At 31.2% G+C, this 22,603-nt stretch overlaps 3 protein-coding genes across 3 annotated transcripts; 2 read left to right on the top strand and 1 right to left on the bottom strand.

The window, feature by feature from the left end:
- Positions 1-5,416: 5,416 nt before the first annotated feature.
- On the top strand, positions 5,417-8,853 carry LOC110632613 (receptor-like protein kinase HSL1). Its single transcript, XM_058128377.1, has 2 exons — positions 5,417-8,083; positions 8,210-8,853. The coding sequence occupies exons 1-2, from the start codon at positions 5,515-5,517 to the stop codon at positions 8,599-8,601; spliced, it is 2,961 nt and encodes a 986-aa protein (XP_057984360.1). The 5' UTR covers positions 5,417-5,514; the 3' UTR covers positions 8,602-8,853.
- A 3,197-nt stretch (positions 8,854-12,050) lies between these two features.
- LOC110632611 (NAC domain-containing protein 73) lies at positions 12,051-14,468 on the top strand. Its single transcript, XM_021780886.2, has 3 exons — positions 12,051-12,495; positions 12,589-12,778; positions 13,521-14,468. Exons 1-3 carry the CDS (start codon positions 12,340-12,342, stop codon positions 14,057-14,059), a joined length of 885 nt encoding a protein of 294 aa, XP_021636578.2. The 5' UTR covers positions 12,051-12,339; the 3' UTR covers positions 14,060-14,468.
- A 2,341-nt stretch (positions 14,469-16,809) lies between these two features.
- LOC110632610 (zinc finger protein NUTCRACKER) lies at positions 16,810-19,523 on the bottom strand. The gene is made up of 3 exons (XM_021780885.2): positions 19,226-19,523; positions 18,632-19,028; positions 16,810-18,160 (listed from the first exon to the last, which is right to left on the bottom strand). The coding sequence occupies exons 1-3, from the start codon at positions 19,329-19,331 to the stop codon at positions 17,230-17,232; spliced, it is 1,434 nt and encodes a 477-aa protein (XP_021636577.2). The 5' UTR covers positions 19,332-19,523; the 3' UTR covers positions 16,810-17,229.
- Positions 19,524-22,603: the final 3,080 nt, after the last annotated feature.

The following is a 22,603-nucleotide window of genomic DNA, read 5'->3' as shown; positions in this document are numbered from 1 at the left end:
AGCTTAAAATAATTCTAAAATGTTTTGATTCATTTGAATGCTTGGAATTTGGAATATATAATATAAATTGAGTTTTATTAAAGAAACTGAAGACCTCAAAATAGGAGAGATATGGTTTTGTTCTTCTGTTTATCTTTTAAAATTGTAACAGTTTGAACATTTTTATGGAATTTATTGTTAGGGAGTTTGATTAGGCAGTAATTAATGCTAATTATGTATGGGTTATGAGCTTATGGGTGTTTGTTGACAAATGGGTTACAAATTTAAATACAGGCAAAAATAAAAAAATTGTCTTCTTGCCCTACAACTTCTCTCCATCGATACCTATCAACAAGAAGTGGCCTACACAGATTCTCGATCATATATCTCATAGGATTTTATTTAGAAAAAAAAAAATTCAAAACATAATGCATGCAACTATTTATATATTACTATCTTCTTTATTTCAAAAATTATTTTAGTATATCTATTATATCATATAGTAAAATATTATAATAAACACATAAATTTAAGACACACACAATCGTATAATCACATAATATAAGAAAAGAGAAGAATAATATAGAATTTACGTAGTTCGACAGTAAAATCTATATCTATAGACAAGATACATGAAAAAATTTTTATTATAATAAAAAGAGCAAGATATAATTACTAGAAATTCTCAAATTTTAACTACAGTGTATTTTTCAAATATCTCACTACTCTATCACCACAAATCTCATTTTTATTTAATCGAATTACAGCGTAAAACTTTCAGGTGAAATTACAATTCGAGTTCATAAAGACATATCTAAAATTTAAGTCACATAAAAATAACACAAAATCCAAAGATATGAATGATTTTCTAGAGGATTAATTTTTGGCATCCTAACTCAAATATTGACATTTGTAAAGATTTAGTTAGATCTATTCAAGCGTGGGTTTGGAATAAAACCGGATTGATTTAATTTGAAATTAAAATTAAATTGAAACTAATTAAAATTTGATTAACAAAAATCGATCTTGAATCGGATAAGAATTCATCGGTTTGATTTGAGTTAAAATTAATATTTTTCTTTTATTAAAAGTAAAAGAAATTTCATGAAAAAAAAGTATTAGATTTAATTAAAATTAAAATCAAAATAAAAATAGAAGAAAACTCTATAATTTTAATTTGATACTTCTAAATCTTAAAATTAAACTTTTGCAAAATTTTTCATTAAAACTGAAATCAAGTTTGATTCATCAAATTGAGAGTTGATCGAAAACCTTTTTTTTTTTTTGGGTGTGAGAAACCCAATATAAATTGTAGAACAAGACCCTGAAGTCATTGCAATTTGTCCCATATGGGTTAATAGTGTGAAGTTATCTCTTGATTGTGTTTTTGGACTTTGGTAAGATCCTTCCCCATGAAGTCCATGATTCTTCAGTCTCTGTGGCCCAAAAGGCCGAAAATAGAAAGAAGGCCTATGGCAAATCTCTTTCGAGGCATCAATCAATGTCCTTTTTCTTTATCGTTAATTAAAAAACGAGAACAAGATGTTCCAAATCCAAAGATGATTACCATTTAGATTTTGTATTTCAAATGAAATTGATCATTTGATTTTTATATTTTAAAAAATATATTATTTAATTTTTATATTTAATTTTTTAAATTATTTAATTAATTTTTTATTAATTAATAATTATTAAATTATTATTTAATTTTTTTATTTTAATAAAATTAATTAATTAATTCTTATATTTTAAAAAAATATATTATTTAATTCATATTATTAGATTTCGTTAACTATTTAACCTTATGATTATTTTTTATACTTAAACTATTATAATTTTCTTTCCTTTATTTTTTTCTTATTCTCCATTTTTTTTTTCTCATTTTATCTTTTTTTTTTTACTCTCACACCCTTCTCCATTCTCTCTTTATTTTCATATAATGATAAAACTATACAAAAAAGTTAATAATTTTTCTTAGTAATAAAAAAAAAATTATTTCTTAGTAAATAAAATATAAAAATAATATTTAAGAAATTAAAAATTAAAAAAATATAAATTTAGATTTACTCTCACATAGATCAAAATTTTTATTTTTATCAAATATTATATTTTTTAAAATATTATATTTTTAAAAATATATGAACCAACTGATTAATTTCACTAAAATAGATGAACTAAATAGTAATATTTTTTAAAAATTAAAAATTAACTAATTAATTTCCTTAAAATATAATGATTAAATAGTAACTTGAACAGTATAAATAACGAAAATTTTAATGAAAAGACTAAATAATTTAATAAAGTAAAATATAAAAATTAAATAATATATAGAAATTAAATAATTAATTTTATTAAAATATAAAAATCAAATAATAATTTTTTCCTAAATCTAAACTTTAATTAATTTTAATTAAAATTCAAACTCGAGTTTCATCAACCTCATAAATTAATATAAAAATAAATTTATGTGAAAAATAAATTAAGGAGGAAGAGGAATATGCTAAATGAATAATGAGCATGAACATGAACTGATAAAACTTGGACATTATTTGATTTTTAAATCTTTCTCAAACATGACAATGAAATCTTCAAATCTCTTTAATCAATAAAACAACAGCTGGCTGCTACACAATAAACATTTAATTAATGTGCTCTATAATCCTAATTCCAACTCCACATTCTGTCTTTATTAAACCTCCACTTTCTTATACTTAAAAAAATATATATATATCTTGTTTCATTCTTTGCTAATCACTGAATGTTAATATACTGTTCACATGTCTAAATGACAAAAATTTTCAATTGATAATTAATCACAAAATAATTTATGTTAGAATATTTTAAATATGGAAATTGGTATCCATAAGCTACAAGCATAAAATTATATATTAAGGTTTTGTTGGTCAACAATTTCTAAGATAACATTTAGTATTTTGATTAGAGTCAAAATATTACTTCTCTTATTTATATTATTTGATGATATAGTGTTTATATTAATTTTTACAGGTTGAGAGAGTGGTTCATACAAAACTATATCTTCTGTCTTTTAGAAGTTGAGAGAGTATTTTGACTAAGGTTAACAAAATTTTATTACTATTTTTACATTTAACAGCTAATTTAATAACTATTTTTACTAAACACTTCTATTTCAATAGCTATATAAACAATTAACCATTAACAGTCAATATCTAACAGCTAACGGCTGCTAAAATAACTAACAGCCACTAGAACGGTTAATATTATTAAACATGACTTAATAATTTATTTATTTTACGAAAAATATTAAACTAAGTCATTTAAAAAAATATCTTTTTTTCTTTTTAAAAAAGAAGTTATTTTTAGATATTGATATTTTTATTAAAATGTAAAAACTTATACATGCACAAATATAAATACATATGATTATTTTAATATTATAACTAAATAATAAAAAATATTTTTTTAAAAATAATTTTTAAGAAAAATATTTTTCATATATAAATTATTTTATATAAAATAAATGAAGGTCAAAACTCTTAAAATAGTGAAATGTTTTTTAATTATTTTAATAATATTTAAAATGATTGTTTTTTTTAATTAAAAAGAATATTAAAACTTATATCTGACCACAGACTGATTTGAAATTAAAAATAAATTAAAATCACATTAGAATTTATCAAAATTGGTATTAAAACTGACTCATTTGATTATAGGACAAATTATTTAAAAAAATAAATTACTTAATTTAATTAAAATCAAAATCAAACTAAAATTAAAATTAAATTGTAATTAGGAGAAATCTGATCCTAATATTCCAAAACCTTATCAAATCTGCTAATTCAAACCCAAAATCAAATCGAAAGTCTCCCTTGCCTAGCCCTATTGGAACTGACAATATAACAACTGCATAATTTTTCTAGGGCATGGAGATCTTATTGATGGAGATAGAACACAAATTAGGTGAAGAAATTTTACCAAATGCTGGCAATTTTCTACTGGTTCGTTACAATTTGATTTAGACAACACAACCTTTTTAATTTGATTTTGAAGGATTGGGAATTTGACTGATAATTAAATTAATTTCATCAATCATTTCGGTTTTTGTTAGGAGCACCAAATATTATTTAATATTTTTAATACCATAATAACCATTGTGAAACCTTTTTTTTTTTTAAAGAATTGTTAATTTTCCATAATCCTAAGGGTTTATTTGGTTTAAAATATTATATTTCTAAGAAAATATACTTTTCCAAAAATATATTTCTAAAAAATTTATAATTTCTCAAATAGTATGATACAAATATGTCTAATATATAAATTAATTTATTAGGAAATAATTTGTTTTCTAATTGTAAAGATAATAACATCTATTATATAATTTTATGTATAACAAATTAAATAATAAATTAATAAATTACATTACATTTAATTAGAGAAGTGTAACTTACTTAAATTTCATTTAGGTAAATCATTTTTCTTCTAATAAATACTTAACATTAGAAATTATTAAACTTATAATATATTGGTAGCCTAAAATTAAAAAGTCTATTCAATTGATCTCAAATTTATTTTTTTTAAATAATTATAAAAAATAAACTTAATTAAAATTATAAATTAAATGAAATAAATGATATAATTTTAATTTATGAAAGATTTTTTTATATATAATTTGAGTATGATAAAATTATAATAATAAAGATATTTCAATAATAATAATAAGATTACAATAAGAAAATTATTAAAATTTAAAAAATGATAAGAGAAATGTATTGTTAGACTTTCAATTAATAATTCAAATTAAAAAAAATAAATTAATGTGTACAGTAAAATAAAATTGATGGAGGAAAAGAGACATTAATATTTTATATCATTATTTCAAAAAGTAGTAAAAAAATTAGTTTTTTTTTATAAAATTACTAATAAATATCTATAATTTTTTTAAATATTAAGCCTAAAACTCCATCAAACTTTGATAGACAATTATAAAAAAAAATATTAATTTTTGAAAAATTATCATTATTTTTATACTCTAAAAAATTTTAAAATATTTATTAAAATTTTATGACCTCATTGCCTCATTAAATTTATATAATAAAAATAAAAAATATTGATTTTTCTAGAAACTACTGTACTCCTCAAGCATAGTTCCATTCCTGTTCTTATTTTCTTTTTATCGATGTTCTGCCCCTGGTTTCCTTGTACAAAGATTTATCTCCTGATAAAGTTAATTTAATAATTCAAATCAAATAAAAATAATATTATTTTCTACATTTTTTCAGAAAATTCCACGTCCTGGTCTGCTTAGCTGGACGCAACAAGGCCTAAGAATGCCAGTCGGACGCTTACTCTTTACTGACTCCCATTGACTGCCAAGTTTCCAAATATCCAATGAGGACCCACATTTGTCTCAAAGTAGGGCCCACTACAGGCTTCAAAATATAACATGACATGTGTTCAGTTTGAAACTGAAACAGGCCAAAGACCGACACACATTTTTCCTTCCCCTTCTCTCCAAGCTCTTCTGTTTCTTTCCCTTCTGCTCAGTTCAAATTTCAAATGCTGCTCTTTCTTTCCCTTCTCTTTCTTTCCTTTCCTCTCTCTGCACTTTCCCTCAACCAAGAAGGTCTCTTCCTCCAGCGAGTCAAACTCGGACTCTTCGATCCAACTCGCGCGCTCTCTAACTGGAACGAACGAGACGAAACTCCATGTAACTGGGTCGGCATCACATGCGACAAGGAAACTCGCCGAGTCGACTCTGTCGACCTTTCTGACTCATTTCTCTCCGGTCCTTTTCCCACCTTCCTTTGCCGCCTCCCTTCTGTCACCTTCATCTCTCTTTACAACAATTCTATCAACTCGTCCCTGCCCGTTGATTTCTCCCCGTGTAGGAATCTCGAGTACTTGGACTTGGGCCAGAATCTTTTAGTGGGCTCCATCTCGGAATCTCTCGCTGACTTGCCGAATCTCCGGTACCTGAGCTTGGCGGGAAACAATTTAACTGGTGAGATTCCGGTGAAATTTGGGGAGTTCCGGCGGCTTAAGACGCTATTGCTCGCCGGAAATTTCCTTAATGGAACTATACCCAGTGAGCTCAGTAACATCTCGACTCTGGAAAATCTCTTAATCGCTTATAACCCCTTCACACCGAGTCCATTGCCGATTCGACTCGCCAACTTAACGAATCTTAAAGCGCTCTGGCTCGCTGACTGTAAGCTTATTGGTCCCATTCCAGCAATTCTGGGCCATTTAACTCGGTTGGAAAACTTGGATTTGTCTCAGAATAGCCTCACTGGGTCAATACCAACTTTGCTCACCAAGCTCAAGAGTGTAGTCCAAATTGAGCTCTACAACAACTCATTATCAGGCATGCTACCAGTAGGATTTTCAAACTTGACGAAGCTGAGAAGATTTGATGCTTCGATGAATGAGTTAACTGGGACGATTCCAAATGAGTTGTGCCAGTTGGAGCTCGAGTCACTGAATTTGTTCGAGAACAGTCTCGAAGGCACTTTACCAGACAGTATAGCCAAGTCTCCCAATTTATACGAGCTCAAATTGTTCAATAACAAGCTAACAGGTCAATTACCGAGTGAACTCGGCCAGAACTCTCTGTTGAAATCGCTTGATGTGTCATACAATGGATTTTCTGGTGAAATACCGAATAACTTGTGTGCAAAGGGAGAATTAGAAGACATCATTTTGATATACAATTCATTTTCCGGGAAAATCCCAGAAAGTCTAGGGAAATGCCACAGTTTAGGCCGTGCTCGGTTAAGGAACAATCAACTTTCTGGGACAGTTCCAGAAGAGTTTTGGGGACTTCCAAGGGTATATTTGGTCGAGCTTGTAGGGAACTCGTTATCTGGGCAAGTTTCCAGGAGAATATCTTCTGCTTATAATCTCTCTGTTTTGCTGATCTCAGACAACAAGCTTTCTGGGAACATACCTATGGAGATTGGTTTTCTTGGCAATTTAGTTGAATTTTCTGCAAGTAATAATTTGTTTACGGGTCCAATTCCAGGAAGCCTGGTAAATTTGAATGTGTTAAGTAGTCTTGTCCTTAATGGTAATGAATTATCTGGTGAGTTCCCCACGGAAATTCAAGGTTGGAAGAGTTTAAACGAGCTTAATTTGGCGAACAATAAGCTATCTGGTCCCATCCCAGATGAAATTGGGAACTTGCCAGTACTTAATTACCTTGATCTTTCTGGGAATTACTTTTCTGGGAAAATCCCACCGGCCTTGCAGAAACTGAAGCTCAATTTGTTAAACTTATCAAATAATATGCTTTCGGGAGAGTTACCCCCTCTTTTTGCCAGGGAGATCTATAAGAAGAGCTTCGGGGGGAATCCAGGATTGTGCAATGGCTTGGAGGGTCTTTGTCCGAAGATGGGTGAGTCTAGGAAGCTGCGCTACTTATGGCTTCTTAGGTCGATTTTCATACTTGCTGGTTTAGTTTTTGTTGTTGGCGTTGTTTGGTTCTACTTCAAGTACCGGAATTTCAACAAAGGTAAGAAAGGGATTACAATATCCAAGTGGAGGTCTTTCCATAAGCTTGGTTTTAGTGAATTTGAGATTACTGATTGCCTTAAGGAAGATAATGTGATTGGAACTGGAGCTTCTGGGAAAGTATACAAGGTTGTGCTTAGTAATGGTGAGACAGTAGCGGTAAAGAAACTAAGGGGAGAGAGCAAGCAAGAGGATGCTAGTGCCAATTACGACAAAGACGAATTCGAAGTAGAGGTCGAAACTTTGGGAAGGATCAGGCACAAGAATATTGTGAGATTATGGTGTTGCTGCAATACTGGGGACTGCAAGCTTCTGGTTTACGAGTATATGCCAAATGGGAGCTTAGGTGACTTGTTGCATGGTAGTAAGGGTGGCTTGTTGGATTGGCCAACAAGGTACAAGATAGCTTTAGATGCAGCAGAGGGTTTATCTTACCTGCACCATGATTGTGTTCCTCCAATTGTTCATCGGGATGTGAAGTCGAACAACATATTGTTAGATGGAGAGTTTGGTGCTAGAATCGCAGATTTTGGAGTTGCTAAAGCTGTACAAGGAATTAACAAGGGAACAGAATCCATGTCTGTGATTGCTGGTTCTTGTGGTTACCTTGCACCAGGTATATATCGCTTGTGCGCATTAAATTGCTGAGTTATTTGTCTATTTTGTTCAAATTGAGCTCATCTAACTTATATATCATCTTGAATCTAAGAAAATCGGTATTCTTTGTCTGAATTTGATGCAGAATATGCCTATACTGTCAGGGTGAATGAGAAGAGTGACATCTACAGTTTTGGAGTCGTCATATTAGAGTTGGTAACAGGCAGGCTGCCCATAGATCCAGAGTTTGGAGAGAAAGACTTGGTGAAATGGGTTTACACCACCTTAGACCAAAAGGGAGTGGATCATGTAATTGATCCCAATCTTGATTCCAGTTTCCAGGATGAAATTTGCAGGGTTCTTAATGTTGGTCTCAAATGCACTAGCTCACTTCCTGTCAGCCGGCCTTCTATGCGAAGAGTGGTGAACATGCTGCAAGAGGCTAGCGTAGAGAGCAAGCTTAAATCCAACAAGAAGGATGGGAAGCTCTCGCCATATTACCATGAAAAAGCCTGTGATGATGTAGGGAATGATTGATGCAATGACATGAGATATTATAAATGTCTCCACATGCTCTCTTTGAACCACAGATTAAGACATGAAAGCTAGTAATTATTAGTGCCTGCTATTTTAGTTGCTGCCCTCTTCTTTAGTTAGGCAATTGTAGTAACATGAAACATGAAACTTGTCAAGAAATGAAACCCATTTCCATTTAGCAACAACTTTTATACAAAGAGTACCATTAATCCAAAATTTGAAATGATTCAATATATTGTAATTTTAACCTTCCCTGCATTTCTTCCTATGTTGTGAATTTGTGATCCAGAAGTTGCAGAGTTCAGAGTCTTCAGATAAAAAAAAATAGTCTCCTTTAATGCAAGGGAAATCTGATCCTGTTAACAGGAACCTGAAATGCAGAAAATCTCCTGAATTCAGATAATTTATATGTATTTTAGATGTTCAATCAACCAGTAGCTTGGAGTAATGAGTTGAAAGCTCCAACTGACAGTTATACTAATTTAATGGAGATAGCTGTATGCAAGTGCTTGTCCTTCCTGCTGTCCCCTCATTAATGGAGATACTGAATTGGGTGTAGTTTAACAAAGCGAATTCTAGACATTACAATCTTGAATATGATTAAAACTCATTCATTGTAATTTTTTTTTTCACACACAGCAAAGATGATGGAGAGTAACAAGTGGATTGAACTGGGATCTCACATTTATCAGCAAAATGACAATATGACCGACTAATTTTGACCAGAGAGATTTTCAATAATGGATCCAAAAATTCTTTTTTTTTTTTTTAAGTCCATTGGGCTTAGGATTTCTTTAAAAATGCCTAAAATCCTAATTAATTTTGATAGCCTTGCAAGTTGCAACTTCAAAAATCAACTACTTTCTTGTATTTTAAAAGCTTAGCAACTGCACATTAATTTCCATTACAGCCTGCAAAGCTTGGGAAACATGGTGATAACCTTTTGATTATATTAGGGTTAGTAATGAACAATAACTGTATTAAGCTGGCAATTATTCATCTCAAGACAGTGGAGGTATTGGATTAATCACACTTGGAGCTGATAATTTCATAAAATTCTCATATTTAAGTAAAATTTAAGAACTTTGATTTTTTTAAAAAAAAAAAATACCACAACAACAATGAACTTTTATTTCCAAACTAACCGAGTCAGCTATATAAATTCTTTTTCGTTAATGAGTTACATTATACACTAGATCTATATAAATATCTAAAATTTATAAATTTTTTAATACTACTTTACTTCACATCATTATAAAAAGATGAAGCGCCAAGATTTAAATCACTAATTTTTTATATTATTTCATCGTTCAATCATTAACTTAATAATTGAGATTTTCAAATTTATATTTAATTATTAAAATATAAAATTAAATTTGGAAAAATTATTGTTTATATAATAGCCACAAATTTCAAAAAAAATTCAAATTTCTGTCAACCGTAAAATTAATATAGAGAATTATTAGTTATAAAAAATGGTAAAATATATATATAAAATTTCATAAATAGTACCTAGCTTGATGATAGGACTAAGTATATTGAAAAGGGGAATAATATATGGAGGAATTTGCTTGTTTTCTTTTAATTTTCCCCTTTATTTTTGGAGGTTGACAATGATATAACATAGGGAAATCAAAATTTCTCCCTTCTTTAGACGAAGCTCATGGCTTTTAATTTTTTTTTTTTTTTAAAAAACGAAAAACAAAATGCTAAAGGGAATAAAAACCTCTGCAAAAAAAAAAAAAAGTGTCCCATACAAATGCCCATGGCAGAATGGCATTCAATTCCATATGAAACACGTTGTAGACAATACAATAATAAATAGAGTTAGAATTCCATACGCAGATTGCCCTTAGAAAAAAAAAATATTAAAATAAATTTTAAATTATTTTTAATAACATCTAATGTTTTTTAAAAAGTGTTTTTTTTTATCTTGAATTTTAATATCGAAAATAGGATTTTTGTAATTAGAAATTAATTAAGTGATAAATCTGTTGACAATATAAAATATCATGAATTCTTTTAAAATTTTATTTATGTGAAAAATATTTTATATATAGAAATAAATATTACGTATATTTGCCTCATCAAAAACTTTACCTACCAAGACTTATGTAATAATTAATGACACAGAAATTATGAAATCCCACTTTAATTGTATAAATAGCAATTTAAACATTGATATCTGTAATTAAAATGATCAAGGAGATCTTAATTTAAGTATGCATTTTTTTGTTTTAATTTGAAGAGGCTCAATTTCAAAAAATAACAAGTATGCATAATTTTTTTATTAGAAAATTATAATTTGTAATAACTCATAATTAATAAATAAAAAAACTTCTAAAATTAAAAATCTTTTCATTTCATGTATTTTTAAAGGTAAAATTCGTCTAAACAGATATTTTCTAACCTACTAGGTCTGCTTGTGCTAGGAAAATCCATTATAGAGTAAGACGCTCTTAGCAAGAATTTTATTCATTTATATGATCGAACACCCGACTTTATTTGAGGAATATAGAATTCTTTATCACTCATATCAATCCCGTAAGTTTAATTAAATAATTTTTTATTGATCATAATTATTTTTTTAAATGAAGTCTAAGTTAACATGCTAAACTCAATGATAATTATCATCTGGAATTTTTCAAAGATATATGTCAACCTTTATTTTAATAATATCCTTTTTCTACAAGCATAACAAATTATATATTTATGGCTGCTATTACTATAGATTTATCAACAAGGGCTACAAGAGCTAGATGTATATGGACACATTAAACACTCCCCAAATGGCCAAGTGGCAGAAAAAAAATCCAAGAAACCTAAGAAAAGTTGAGAGAGAGAGAGAGAGAGAGAGAGAGAGAGAGAGAGAGATGGGGCTGCCAATTTACAGTGAGAAAGATGAGGTTTCTTGCTTTACATGAGAAGTCTACGTGAAGAAATAGAATAATGGTTGCTGGGTGTTAATATATATATATATATATATATATATATATTCTGTTTTTTTAATTGATTCAAGAATTTATATATTGTAGCTTTACATACACTCTACTTTGACATTGGACCTGAAATCTCTTCTTATCTAATGTGGTGAAACAGTACAATAATATTGCAGATTGCCCCATCTCCACTCAACTCTGATTAAGTCTTTGATGATATCTTTCCAATTTTATTAATCTCTGCATACTCTGGTTTTCAAGAAAACAAAGCTGCCTTTAGACAGAGTTAAAAAAGACCCGAAAACTACATTTATTCTTCTGCAAGTTTTCACACATATGCATATGCACACAAGCACAAAACCAAACTTAAAATCCAAGCAACCCCTAATATATATACAACACATTTTTAATTTTCCTTTTAATTCTTTATATTATTAATCATGCTATATATATTAGATCATTTACACCTTATTTTGATTTTTTAGGTAGCTTTCCAGAGGAAAGGACAAAGAAGGTATAGTGTTTATTCAATCATGCAAAGGACTAAAAAGTGAGCAAGAATTTAATTCCTTCCCTGCCCTCAAGAAGAAATGGCTTGAGGGACAACATGCTTTAGAAGAGACAATTTTCTTTTCTTTCTTTTCTCTCCTTCTCATTATCCCTTTCTCTCTTTCTCTCTCTTTCTCTGCGATCTCTCTGTCTCTCTCTCCCATAGTTTTTGGTTTTTGGAGTAGCAGTAGAGGAGAAAGCAAGAAAGAAAGGATTCACTGTGGGATGGGCATAAGAGGAAACGGAGGAAATGACTTGGTGCAATGACAGTAACGATGTTCAAACCATTGAAAGAACCTCTCCAGTTCCTTCCAATTCAAGCAGTGTTAATATTGCTCAAAGACACAAAGAAAGCCTACTTAGAAGCTGCCCTTCTTGTGGTCACCAGATCAAGTGCCAAGATCAGGTTTTTCAATAATTATTTTCTCTTTACATTGTCATTGTAATTTTCTAATCATTTTGCTTTTTTCTTATTATCCTGTATTTTTTATATATATAGGCGAGAATCCATGATTTGCCAGGGCTACCTGCTGGAGTGAAGTTTGATCCAACTGATCAAGAGCTGCTTGAGCATTTGGAGGGAAAGGTCAAGTGTGATGCTCGCAAGCTTCATCCTCTAATCGATGAGTTTATCCCCACAATTGAAGGAGAGAATGGAATTTGCTATACTCACCCAGAAAAGTTGCCAGGTGAAAATATTCCAGGGATCTGATCGATAATTTCTAGTCCCTTACAGTATTTAAGATCTGGTAATCTTGTTCATTACATGCAATATATGACTATTAAAAGCTCATGATCCGGGTTAATCAATCATATATTATAAGTGCCGGAGTCATCTCTAGAACAGTAAAGCCTCGTGTTCGAACCCCAATCATGCATATAAGCATTCTGATGTTTGAAACATTAGATTGTTAATAGGCTGAATATCCAGTACCTGAAAAAATTGAGGTGATCCATGGAGGTCTTTTTTTTTTTTTTTTTTTTTTTTATCTGAGGAACTTGTAGACATATAGTTATGGAGAAGACCATATGTATATATGTATGCATGAAAATGGAGTGTACAGTTTTCCAATGGACCAGTTTGCTTTGTGTCTGAAGATGAAAATGTATGAGAAACATTCTTCTGACTCCAACCATAATAGTTGTTAATCTATCTTCTCGCTTGATGAAAACCCACCAACTAACTTTTCTATATACTTGTATGTAGCATTTGCCATTAGAAAAGAATAAAGTACAAAACCTTAATACCTAGAAATGAAGAAACCCTCCAACTAACCCTAATATATCACAATATAATTCTTAGAAGCATTAGTTTTCCAATAATTGAAATTAAAACATTTTGGGTTCTTAACGTATCATCAATATCTCATGTTTTCACCTTGCATTTTCACATTTAAGGAAATTAAACAATTTCTTTGTCACAATATCCAGGAGTTAGCAAAGATGGCCTGGTTCGCCACTTCTTCCATCGACCATCGAAAGCATACACAACAGGAACAAGAAAAAGAAGAAAGGTACACACAGACGCAGAAGGTGGCGAGACACGGTGGCACAAAACAGGCAAGACTAGACCAGTTCTTGTTAGTGGAAAGGTGAAAGGGTACAAGAAGATTCTAGTGCTTTACACCAACTATGGGAAGCAAAGAAAGCCAGAGAAGACCAATTGGGTAATGCACCAATACCATCTTGGTAATAACGAGGAAGAGAAAGATGGAGAGCTTGTGATATCCAAAGTTTTCTACCAAACACAGCCTAGACAATGTGGTTCTTCCATGAAAGACTCTCCTCCTTCAAAATTAAAGGGACAAAGTGGTCATGAAGGTGCTAATAGCCTTAAGAATTCTACTCTTGTTCATGAGTACTATAATCCTTCTTTTATTTCCTTTGACCAGGGTAGCCAAGCCAGAGCAAACCCTCCACAACTGCTTCCCCATTTTGCCGTCCATGATGGGTCTTCTTTTATCCCTTGAATAATAAAAGCAGCACCTAAGAGAGAAAAGGCTGCATGATATGGTGGTAGAGCAAGTTCCAATTATTATGGAATTAATGGTGAAATAAATTACAAAATATATTGTTAATTAGGGCAAAAGGGGAACATGGAAAAGAATAAGGTTTCTTTAGCTAAAGAGTAGAAGCCATATTCTTCAGGTTTAAATCTGAAGATTTTGGCAAGCTATAACTTTTATTTCTTTCTTTCTTTCTTTCTTTGTTATATGATATGATGCGTATGCATGGCTTTGTACAGTGTGAGGAAGATCCGAAGAAGTAAATTTCACATGGGTGGCGAACCTTTTTCCTCTGAGTGTGTGTTAACTTTGGAAACTGTACAAAGAGGATTCTTACCATAAATATTCTAACCAGTTTTATACTTTTGTTTGATTCTTGCATGTTCTTTTGAACTTTACAATGATGATGATGACGAAGAATATAGAACTTCACGATGATGATGTAATTTCACTTCTTCTTTTAGTTTACTTATTTCTTAGTAAATATTCTAAACCTGATGAAAATATACATCTAAATTGGCTATCTCCATGTAATAATTCTCATATTCTTTGAAAAAAAAAATTCTCATATTGAAGTTTAATTATATTCTAAAAAAAAGTTTAACTAAATAATTTTACGAACAAAAATTTCTTTTATCTGAAATAATAACAATAATACAAACGGTTAATTTTACTCAGGTTGATTCTTAAAAAATATTATTGGGATGGACAACTAGATAATCACAAACCCTAAAAGTATTATTCTTCTGAAGATGGAGACTGTAAAATGGATATATAGATATAATGCAAAAAAATAAATAAATAAATAAAGATTTGCTTTCAACGAGTCATCTCTAAATGGACTACCAATTGAAAAATTTTATAATGAAATAGTGATTCTATATAGATGTGTCTATATAAAATGGTAACCCAATAAGTTTTAAATATATATACATTAATAGACTGTAAAAAATTAAAACTGCCAAGTAATTACTTAATTTTTTTTTTCTTTTTAAAATTTTATAACTATTTTTATTTATAAGTAATTCATTTATTTTATTATTCTTTGCGATATATACCCACAGTTAGCATTTATTATGGGAACTATCTTTTTGTTCTGCAATTTTTCAGATGGGCCTCAGGCCTTATTCCTACTTAATGAATCCTGACTTTCGGAATAAACATAAAAAAGGGGCTCAAGCCTAGAGAGTTGGCTTGCAAAATAAATAAGAATGGTTTGAAGCCCATCACCAACTGCAATCAATCAAACTTCTTTTTCAGTAATTTCTTCGTGAATCGATTTCTTATCAACCATATAAGAACTTAAAAAGACTAAGCAAACAATAACAAATTCAAATGCCTGCTTCTCCAGTTATCATCGATCAACAAAGAAGAGATACAATTCAAAAAACAAGCACCAGAATTACCAAAAGAGCGTGTGCCTAGTTCTTCTTCATGAGTAATATATAAACACGTCGATCTCTTCCCAAGCGTATTCCGGATGCAAATCCTCGTGCGGTACCTTCTTGATGTCAAAAATCCTCTCTAGATATTTCCCAGAACTTCTCATCCACCTCCGGCGACCTGAACTAATATCCTAATAGAATGACACAGTCGTTCGCCAACAGCGCTTCCATTGCACCCACGAGCTGCCCCCCAGACTTCTCAATATAAATCACATCGGTGACTAACGCCTTGATCTGATCCTGATTGTTAAATTTAATGTAAAACAATAAAATTAAATGATTAATTTATTAATAATAGAAAATAATATCATGCAAAAATTAGCTGAATTATGTTTTCAGAAGTCTCTGAAAAACATGAATTGACTGTATGTAGTTGATTAATTAATCAAGCTATATAAATATTTATTTCTTTTTTAAAAAAAAAATTGAAATAAAAAAATGGTGGGACAAAGCTGTGTCACCATACGAAGAGTGGAAAACAGTCAATCAATGTATAGAATTTATTGCTTCAAAATAACCCAGAAAAATAAAACCCTTTTAAAATATGGTCCACCTGAAGAATATATATATATATATATAATATTAGCGATTAAAATTTAGAGAGTAACATTTAACCTTAACTTTCTACCATACACATATTATGAGTAAATTATTTAATTATTTTATAATTTTTATAATTAAAACATACTAAATTTAACTTCAAATTAATTTTTAATATTTTCAAACTATTATTTTTAAAATATATTAAAGAGATTCAAAAAGTGTTGTATGTGGTAGATGGGCAGATAAGGGTAACTTCTGTTTTAATTTCTTCTGAATCATTTATAGCTATACAATTCAAAAGCTAAAATTTGGAGCTGGCAGAAGTATGCCTGCAAGTATTGTTGTTCTCGACTGCAATGAATTTTGTGATGTGAATTTGCTCTAACTTCTATGGCACACAAAAGCAAATTAAAGCCTTTCAATCAATCATATCAATAAAAGTTTACAAAATCAAAGAGACTGCTTATCTTTTTCTCTTTACCCCTTTTTCTTTTTATATCATTGTGTATTTTTTTTTAATTTGTCTATAAATATAATGGAATGACTGTATTCTTTTAAATAAGAGCACTTCATATATGTGGTAGATGGAGGACGATTTATGTATAAAAAGTTTGATTTGCGCGGCTTGATCCATTTTCTGCATGAAATAATTATATAGCTAATGTTGTAATAATACAATTATGCATGGTTTGGTGATAGAAGGTTATTAATATATACGATATATGCTTTTTGCCACTGGGAAATGGGAATAATATTATTCTTTCTTTCTTTCAAGTCCGAGTTCGACAAGATAACAACCACAATAGAGATGAAACAAGTGCAATAATGGAGCTCAAAAGTTGCTCATACTCTGCCCCCCACTACTCCCTTCCTCTTTTATCAAAAATAGAAAAAGCCACCATTTTTAAAGGGATCAGCTTTCTGTGCTTAACAGGAATATCCATGGATCTCTTCCTTTATCTCTTCAATGGTTATCTAACCTTAACTTTTAGCCCACATCATGCCACATAATGTCACCTTTTCCTTCCTGCAAAGTTTCCTAATACTAAAATCTCTCCCTCTCTCTCACCTCAAGTCCAACTTCATTATTACCAATTTTAATCTCTACATGCGACCCATGAATGAAATTCCCATATCATATCAAAATCAAATCCACCCATTGATTGTTGATGGGTGGCATATGGCTTGTTGTACACCAACCCCAAGAAAGTCTCTTGTTTGCCCTCCTGCACTATCTTGGTCGCTTTGTATTTTTTGGCGTTTGGCTGTTGGGTACATTTGCAGCTGATGATTTAAGCTGGAAATATCATTCCCTGCTGTGTCATCACTTGCTAGATTTGTACTCGTGCTTACTGGGTTTGAGCCATACATTAATCCGCAGTACCTGTTCCCTTCTTGAACTTGAGTACTGTTACTACTGTACTTTAATCCAAAACTCCCAAGAAATGATGGGTCAGTTGAAGTTGCACCAATTTGAGCAGCTTTTTGAAGTAAAGCTGTGGCTGACATATTTGCTGAAGTGGTTTGATGCGATTGCTGTTGGTTGCTATATAAGGAAGGAACACTTGCTAGTTGAACTGCTGCTGCAGCTTCCTTAGCGTTGTTTAATGGAAGCGAATCATTGCTTGTTAACTGTTCATGACCATTACATGAAGAGAGGAGCTTATTTCCAAAAAAGGGCCAATTCAACTGAAAATGATCAGATGGTGAAGGATTTGATGATGAAAAAAGAGGGTCACCAAATATTGCTCCTGATGAACCCGTAGACCCAAGTTGGTGAATCTCTTGGATACTATTATTGCCGCCTATTACTTCATGATGAACTTGGGGTCCTTGGCTCACCCACAAGGAGAGTCCCCTTCTACTTCGGTCCATTGTCTGGTCATTGCTTGAGATTGGCTTGAAAACTGAAGAGAAATGCTGTGCCATGTTAGGCCCTACAGGAGTAGTCCCCATAAGATGATGATAGTTGAAGTTCGTGGAAACTGCAGCCAAACCATTAGATGCTGCATTTACTCTTGCCGTTTCCTCAGCTAATGCATCGCAAAAGGCCCTGTGAGTGATGAAGCTATCTCTCCTGCTCAAAGAAAATCAAAAGAAAACTCAGAAATTTTAATTAAACAAGTAACAATTGTTTTGCAAATTCAAGATTAAGCAATAACTTGACTACTATCTCCTTTTTTCTCTTTTTCTTCTCAAAAACAGAGAGAAAAAGAGGGAGCTTGTGTGGGGGGGGTGGGGGTTTGGTGGGGCGGTGCGGCGGCGCAGGCAAAGATATCACAACCACAAAGATCACTTTCTTCTTTGAGTTGTTCGATAATTTCTGTTGACAAGAAAAAAAGTGATTCTCTCTATCATATGTCTATCACACAGACAAACAGATAACAACCACAAAAATCACTTTCATGCTTTATTAATTATCTAGTTAAAGCTACTTAGCCTCCTTACTTATTATCTTCTCTTAGAACTTGTTAACTATATTAACAAAGAATTAAATTCCAGTATCAATAAATTCTTATTATAAGCTATATATTTAAGCTATACCTACCGCGAAAATAGAGTTCCACAGTCGCATTTGTACTCCCTAGTGCCACAAGTTTTTGAGTGTGCTTTCCAATCAGATTGGACAGCATATCTCTTTGAACACTTGTCGCACTTCCACTTCTTCTCTCCATGCTTTCTGCAGAAGTGCTTCTTTATACCAGTTAGGTCTCCAAGAGCCCTAGAAGGGTGGTGATGGACACAAGTCTTTTCTGGGCAGACGTAGACTCGCTTTCTTACTTCCTTAGTAGTCCTCTGCTTGAGTTTCCATGGGAGGTTGTGTCCACGGCGATGGAGTTGTAGATTCTGATCTCTTTGGAAGCCTTTGCCACATATTTCACACAAGAATCTGTTAGTGGCCATGAGAGTTTTTGGTGACAAGGCTATGACTTCGGCTTCAGGATCTGCATATATATAGAATTAGTATATGAATATCCCATTAAATATGTGGGATTAAATCTTGCAAACAAAAAAAGTTAATAACTTTGAATATACTAGTGGTTTGCATAAAGCTAGCTAAGGAGAGAAGAGGAGAAGTGAAGAAAGAATAATATAGCAGACAAAGAGAGAAGATTAATCATGAAGAAGAGCGACAACTTGCCTGGTGTTCCTGGTAGGTTTCTCTTCTTCTTTACAGCGGGAAGATTAGATCCACTAACTGGGTTTTGAACAAAACCACCATTACCTGAGATTGCTTCTTCAGCCATCTTCTCTAACGTGTCAAAGAAGTTCTCTTTCTCAGTTGACTTGGCTCAAAAATTGAGCTGTATATATGAACGAACCCAGGTGAAAGAAAGTCTCATCAAAAGGGTGTCATATATATTAGAAGTGTAATTAACCGAAAACCCAAAGAGAAAAGATATATATGCAAGGATTTTGATCCCTCTCTCTCTCTCTCTCTCTCTCTCTCTCTGATATGCTATGGAGTCCTTTTAATTTCTCTGCTTTTTTGACTAGGTGGAATAGAATAATCATAATTTTTGGGAGAGGCGGTGAAAAGTTAAAGTTGGGACATGGAGAGAGAGAGAGAGAGAGAGAGAGAGAGAGAGGGCAAAGCCCAAAGGAAAACCCAAAGGTGCATGATGACACATATGATGAGGTTGGGAAAGCCAGTCTCCATGCCTTTCTATGTAGAATGATTATCGCATAATTTGTTTGCTTTTTGTTCATCTGTTTTTCTAATCAACCAACATACCACCTTATTAAAATAGCATTAAATGCTAATTAATTAATTAATTTGTAACAAGCCTTTTGCAAATATTTTATATGGAAGCCTCTCTATCCAGGTTATCCTATGCAAAGCAAGTAGATTCAATTGTTGTTCTTTAGATTTAATTAATTAGTAATAGCCATTTAGTCATATAATACTTAAACCACTTCAATTAACCTAGTCTCAAACATATCAATTTCACTATATATTTCTCTTGTTTTCTTGTTTAAGCTAGCTAAAAAAATTGATTTTTTTTTGGGAAATGATAATTATTAACTGATAATTAATTGTGCAGTTAAAAAGGGTAACATGCAATATGCTTGAATTTGGCATCCCTATATTGGGCTATAACCCCATGGACGACTACTGAACACCTAACTCGGTGCCCACTCAGTAATTAATTAGGTGGTGCCTCCAAATTTGAAGTTTGGTCGTGGTGGCGGTTCCCTATGCCCCAAGACGTGCAAGAATTTTGCATTTTAATAAAACATAGTAACATGAATTGATGAAACCATATATATATATATATATATGCTAGTGGCCATCATACATAGGATGAAAAAAGCAGTGGTATGGATTATTATGTTGTTTTGATGATTATGCATCACCTTGTTTTTGTCAAAAAAGATGAGTTAACATGTCTCAGAGTTTGAATGTTACTGGTTTCAGACAACCCTCCACTCAAAAACCCTCTCTTTTAACCTATTTTCCACGCAAGTAAAAACTTCTCATTATAAACTTCATTCATCATATATTTGAAATATAAATATATAATATTTATATATTTAATAAGTAAGTATTATTATATATTTTATATTTTAAATTTGATTTTAAACTGTGTTAAACTATGCATTAGATATCTTTATCAAAAATTAAAGCAAAATAGTTTTTTTTTTTTTTCAAAGAAGAAATTGATGCCATTAGTTACATATTTACATCTCTAATGAGTTAATGAATCATGCAGAGGAAATCTTCTTGGTCTCTTATTTTGCAAAATCTGCCATGCACGTGTATCCATACCATGCACGTGCCCAAGTGCCAAGGAAGGTGAAAAATCCAAAGGAAACGACGAAAATAACACATAAAAGGGAATAATAGTCCGAATGACAGTAGGACGACCATGGCATCATATCCTTCAATTCAAAATGACTAGATATGTTACCCACTTGCCCTTCTATTATTAATTATTGTCTAGCTACTCAATACATATATATTTTTTATTTAATTTCTTTATTCATAATTAAGATTGGTATTATATAATAATTGGGTTTTAATTTGTTATAAAAATTGTACCAATTAATAATGATGCTTAAAGAAGTTCATAGCAGTAAGTTTATAAAATTTTCTATTCCAAAGTTTTGAAATTAAACTTGAATTTTATAATATCTCGCTAGCTACCATACATATATATAATTGATGGGTTTTTAATAAAAAAATGGAAAAGAAAATTAACCTTTAAGGGGTTTGTAAGGTATATAGTATGGGGAATAATTAACCATTGGTTGATTAATAATTAATGAATATTAATTAATTAATACTGAGTTTAGTAAGCTATATAGCATGGGGAAGAGATTAAAAGACAGAGAGCTGACAAAGGCAGTGAATTTTTGGAAGTATGAGCAGTCGTCTCCTTGTGGGCTGACTTTTCCTGCTAACCTTTAATCATAATCTAATGATGTTTTTGCTTTCAAAGTTAGTTTAGTATATAATCTTTGTAATTTAGCTGTTGAACTGTTGCAGCCTCAGAATATTCTCTCCTTCTCCAACACCCTCTCTCAATGGCTTCAACTTTCAATGCTTCAACTTTGCTTGTGTTTTCTGATTTCAAGAGATCCTCACAAGCTTGTGTTCCCTACTCATTCCATTTCCATAGAAATTATAATATTAATTGTAGATTTTGAAGTTAACACTGCAATGTGAATTAATAAGATTGATTTTTATTTGTAATGAAAAAATATTAACCCAAAAGGGATAGCAGAGATTTTGGATCTAGGAATCCTATAGAAACCCACATGCTTTGGCAGTATCAAAAGTTAGAGAATATATGCCTTTTTGCAAGCCATGTTATATTTCTCTTTATTTTTGTTTTCTCCACCTTTTTCTTTATATAACTTTCTTTTCTTATTTGTGTTATACACATGTACATTACAGTGGAAGGCTCATTAAATCTAATCTAGCCAACTTTAAAGACATTAAAAGAAGTTGATGTGAATATTCCTTACAGATATTGGTCTGTTAGCTCCTCTCTCTAGGAATGCATGTTAACTTTCACTTTCTCTCTCCTAAATTCTTCTCAACTTGTTAAGCATCTTATTGGTATTGCTGTTAGAGTTACAGTTAAGAAAAATATTTTTTTTACATCTAAAATGATTTTTTTTTTCAATAAAAAGCAGTTTTAGCCCTCGAATTATAATGCTAAATAGACACTAAGTTTACTTATTTATATAACAGAGCAAATAACCAAAACATAATAATAAAGTAATAAGTCTAATATATATATATATATATATAGAGAGAGAGAGAGAGAGAGAGAGAGAGAGAGAGAGAGAGAGAGAGAGAGAGAGAGGAAAGAGTAGCTATAGACAGGAGGCATTTCCACCTAGGTGAAACAATATGTGGAGGTGACGAAGATGGAGGACAACTTGTCTAGCAAGAAAAGGAGCAAAAATTCGTCCCTTATAGTGTTAGTGGTAGTATCTATGAATTATGGATATATATCGAAGAAGACAAATGATTTTTCAAAGAATGAATCAATCTTCACATATCAAG

Source organism: Hevea brasiliensis, chromosome 10 (genome assembly GCF_030052815.1).
Source record: "Hevea brasiliensis isolate MT/VB/25A 57/8 chromosome 10, ASM3005281v1, whole genome shotgun sequence".
In the NCBI taxonomy this organism is placed as follows: Eukaryota; Viridiplantae; Streptophyta; class Magnoliopsida; order Malpighiales; family Euphorbiaceae; genus Hevea; species Hevea brasiliensis.
Note: the sequence above shows the minus strand (reverse complement) of the source record. Positions and strands in the feature narration are given on the sequence as shown.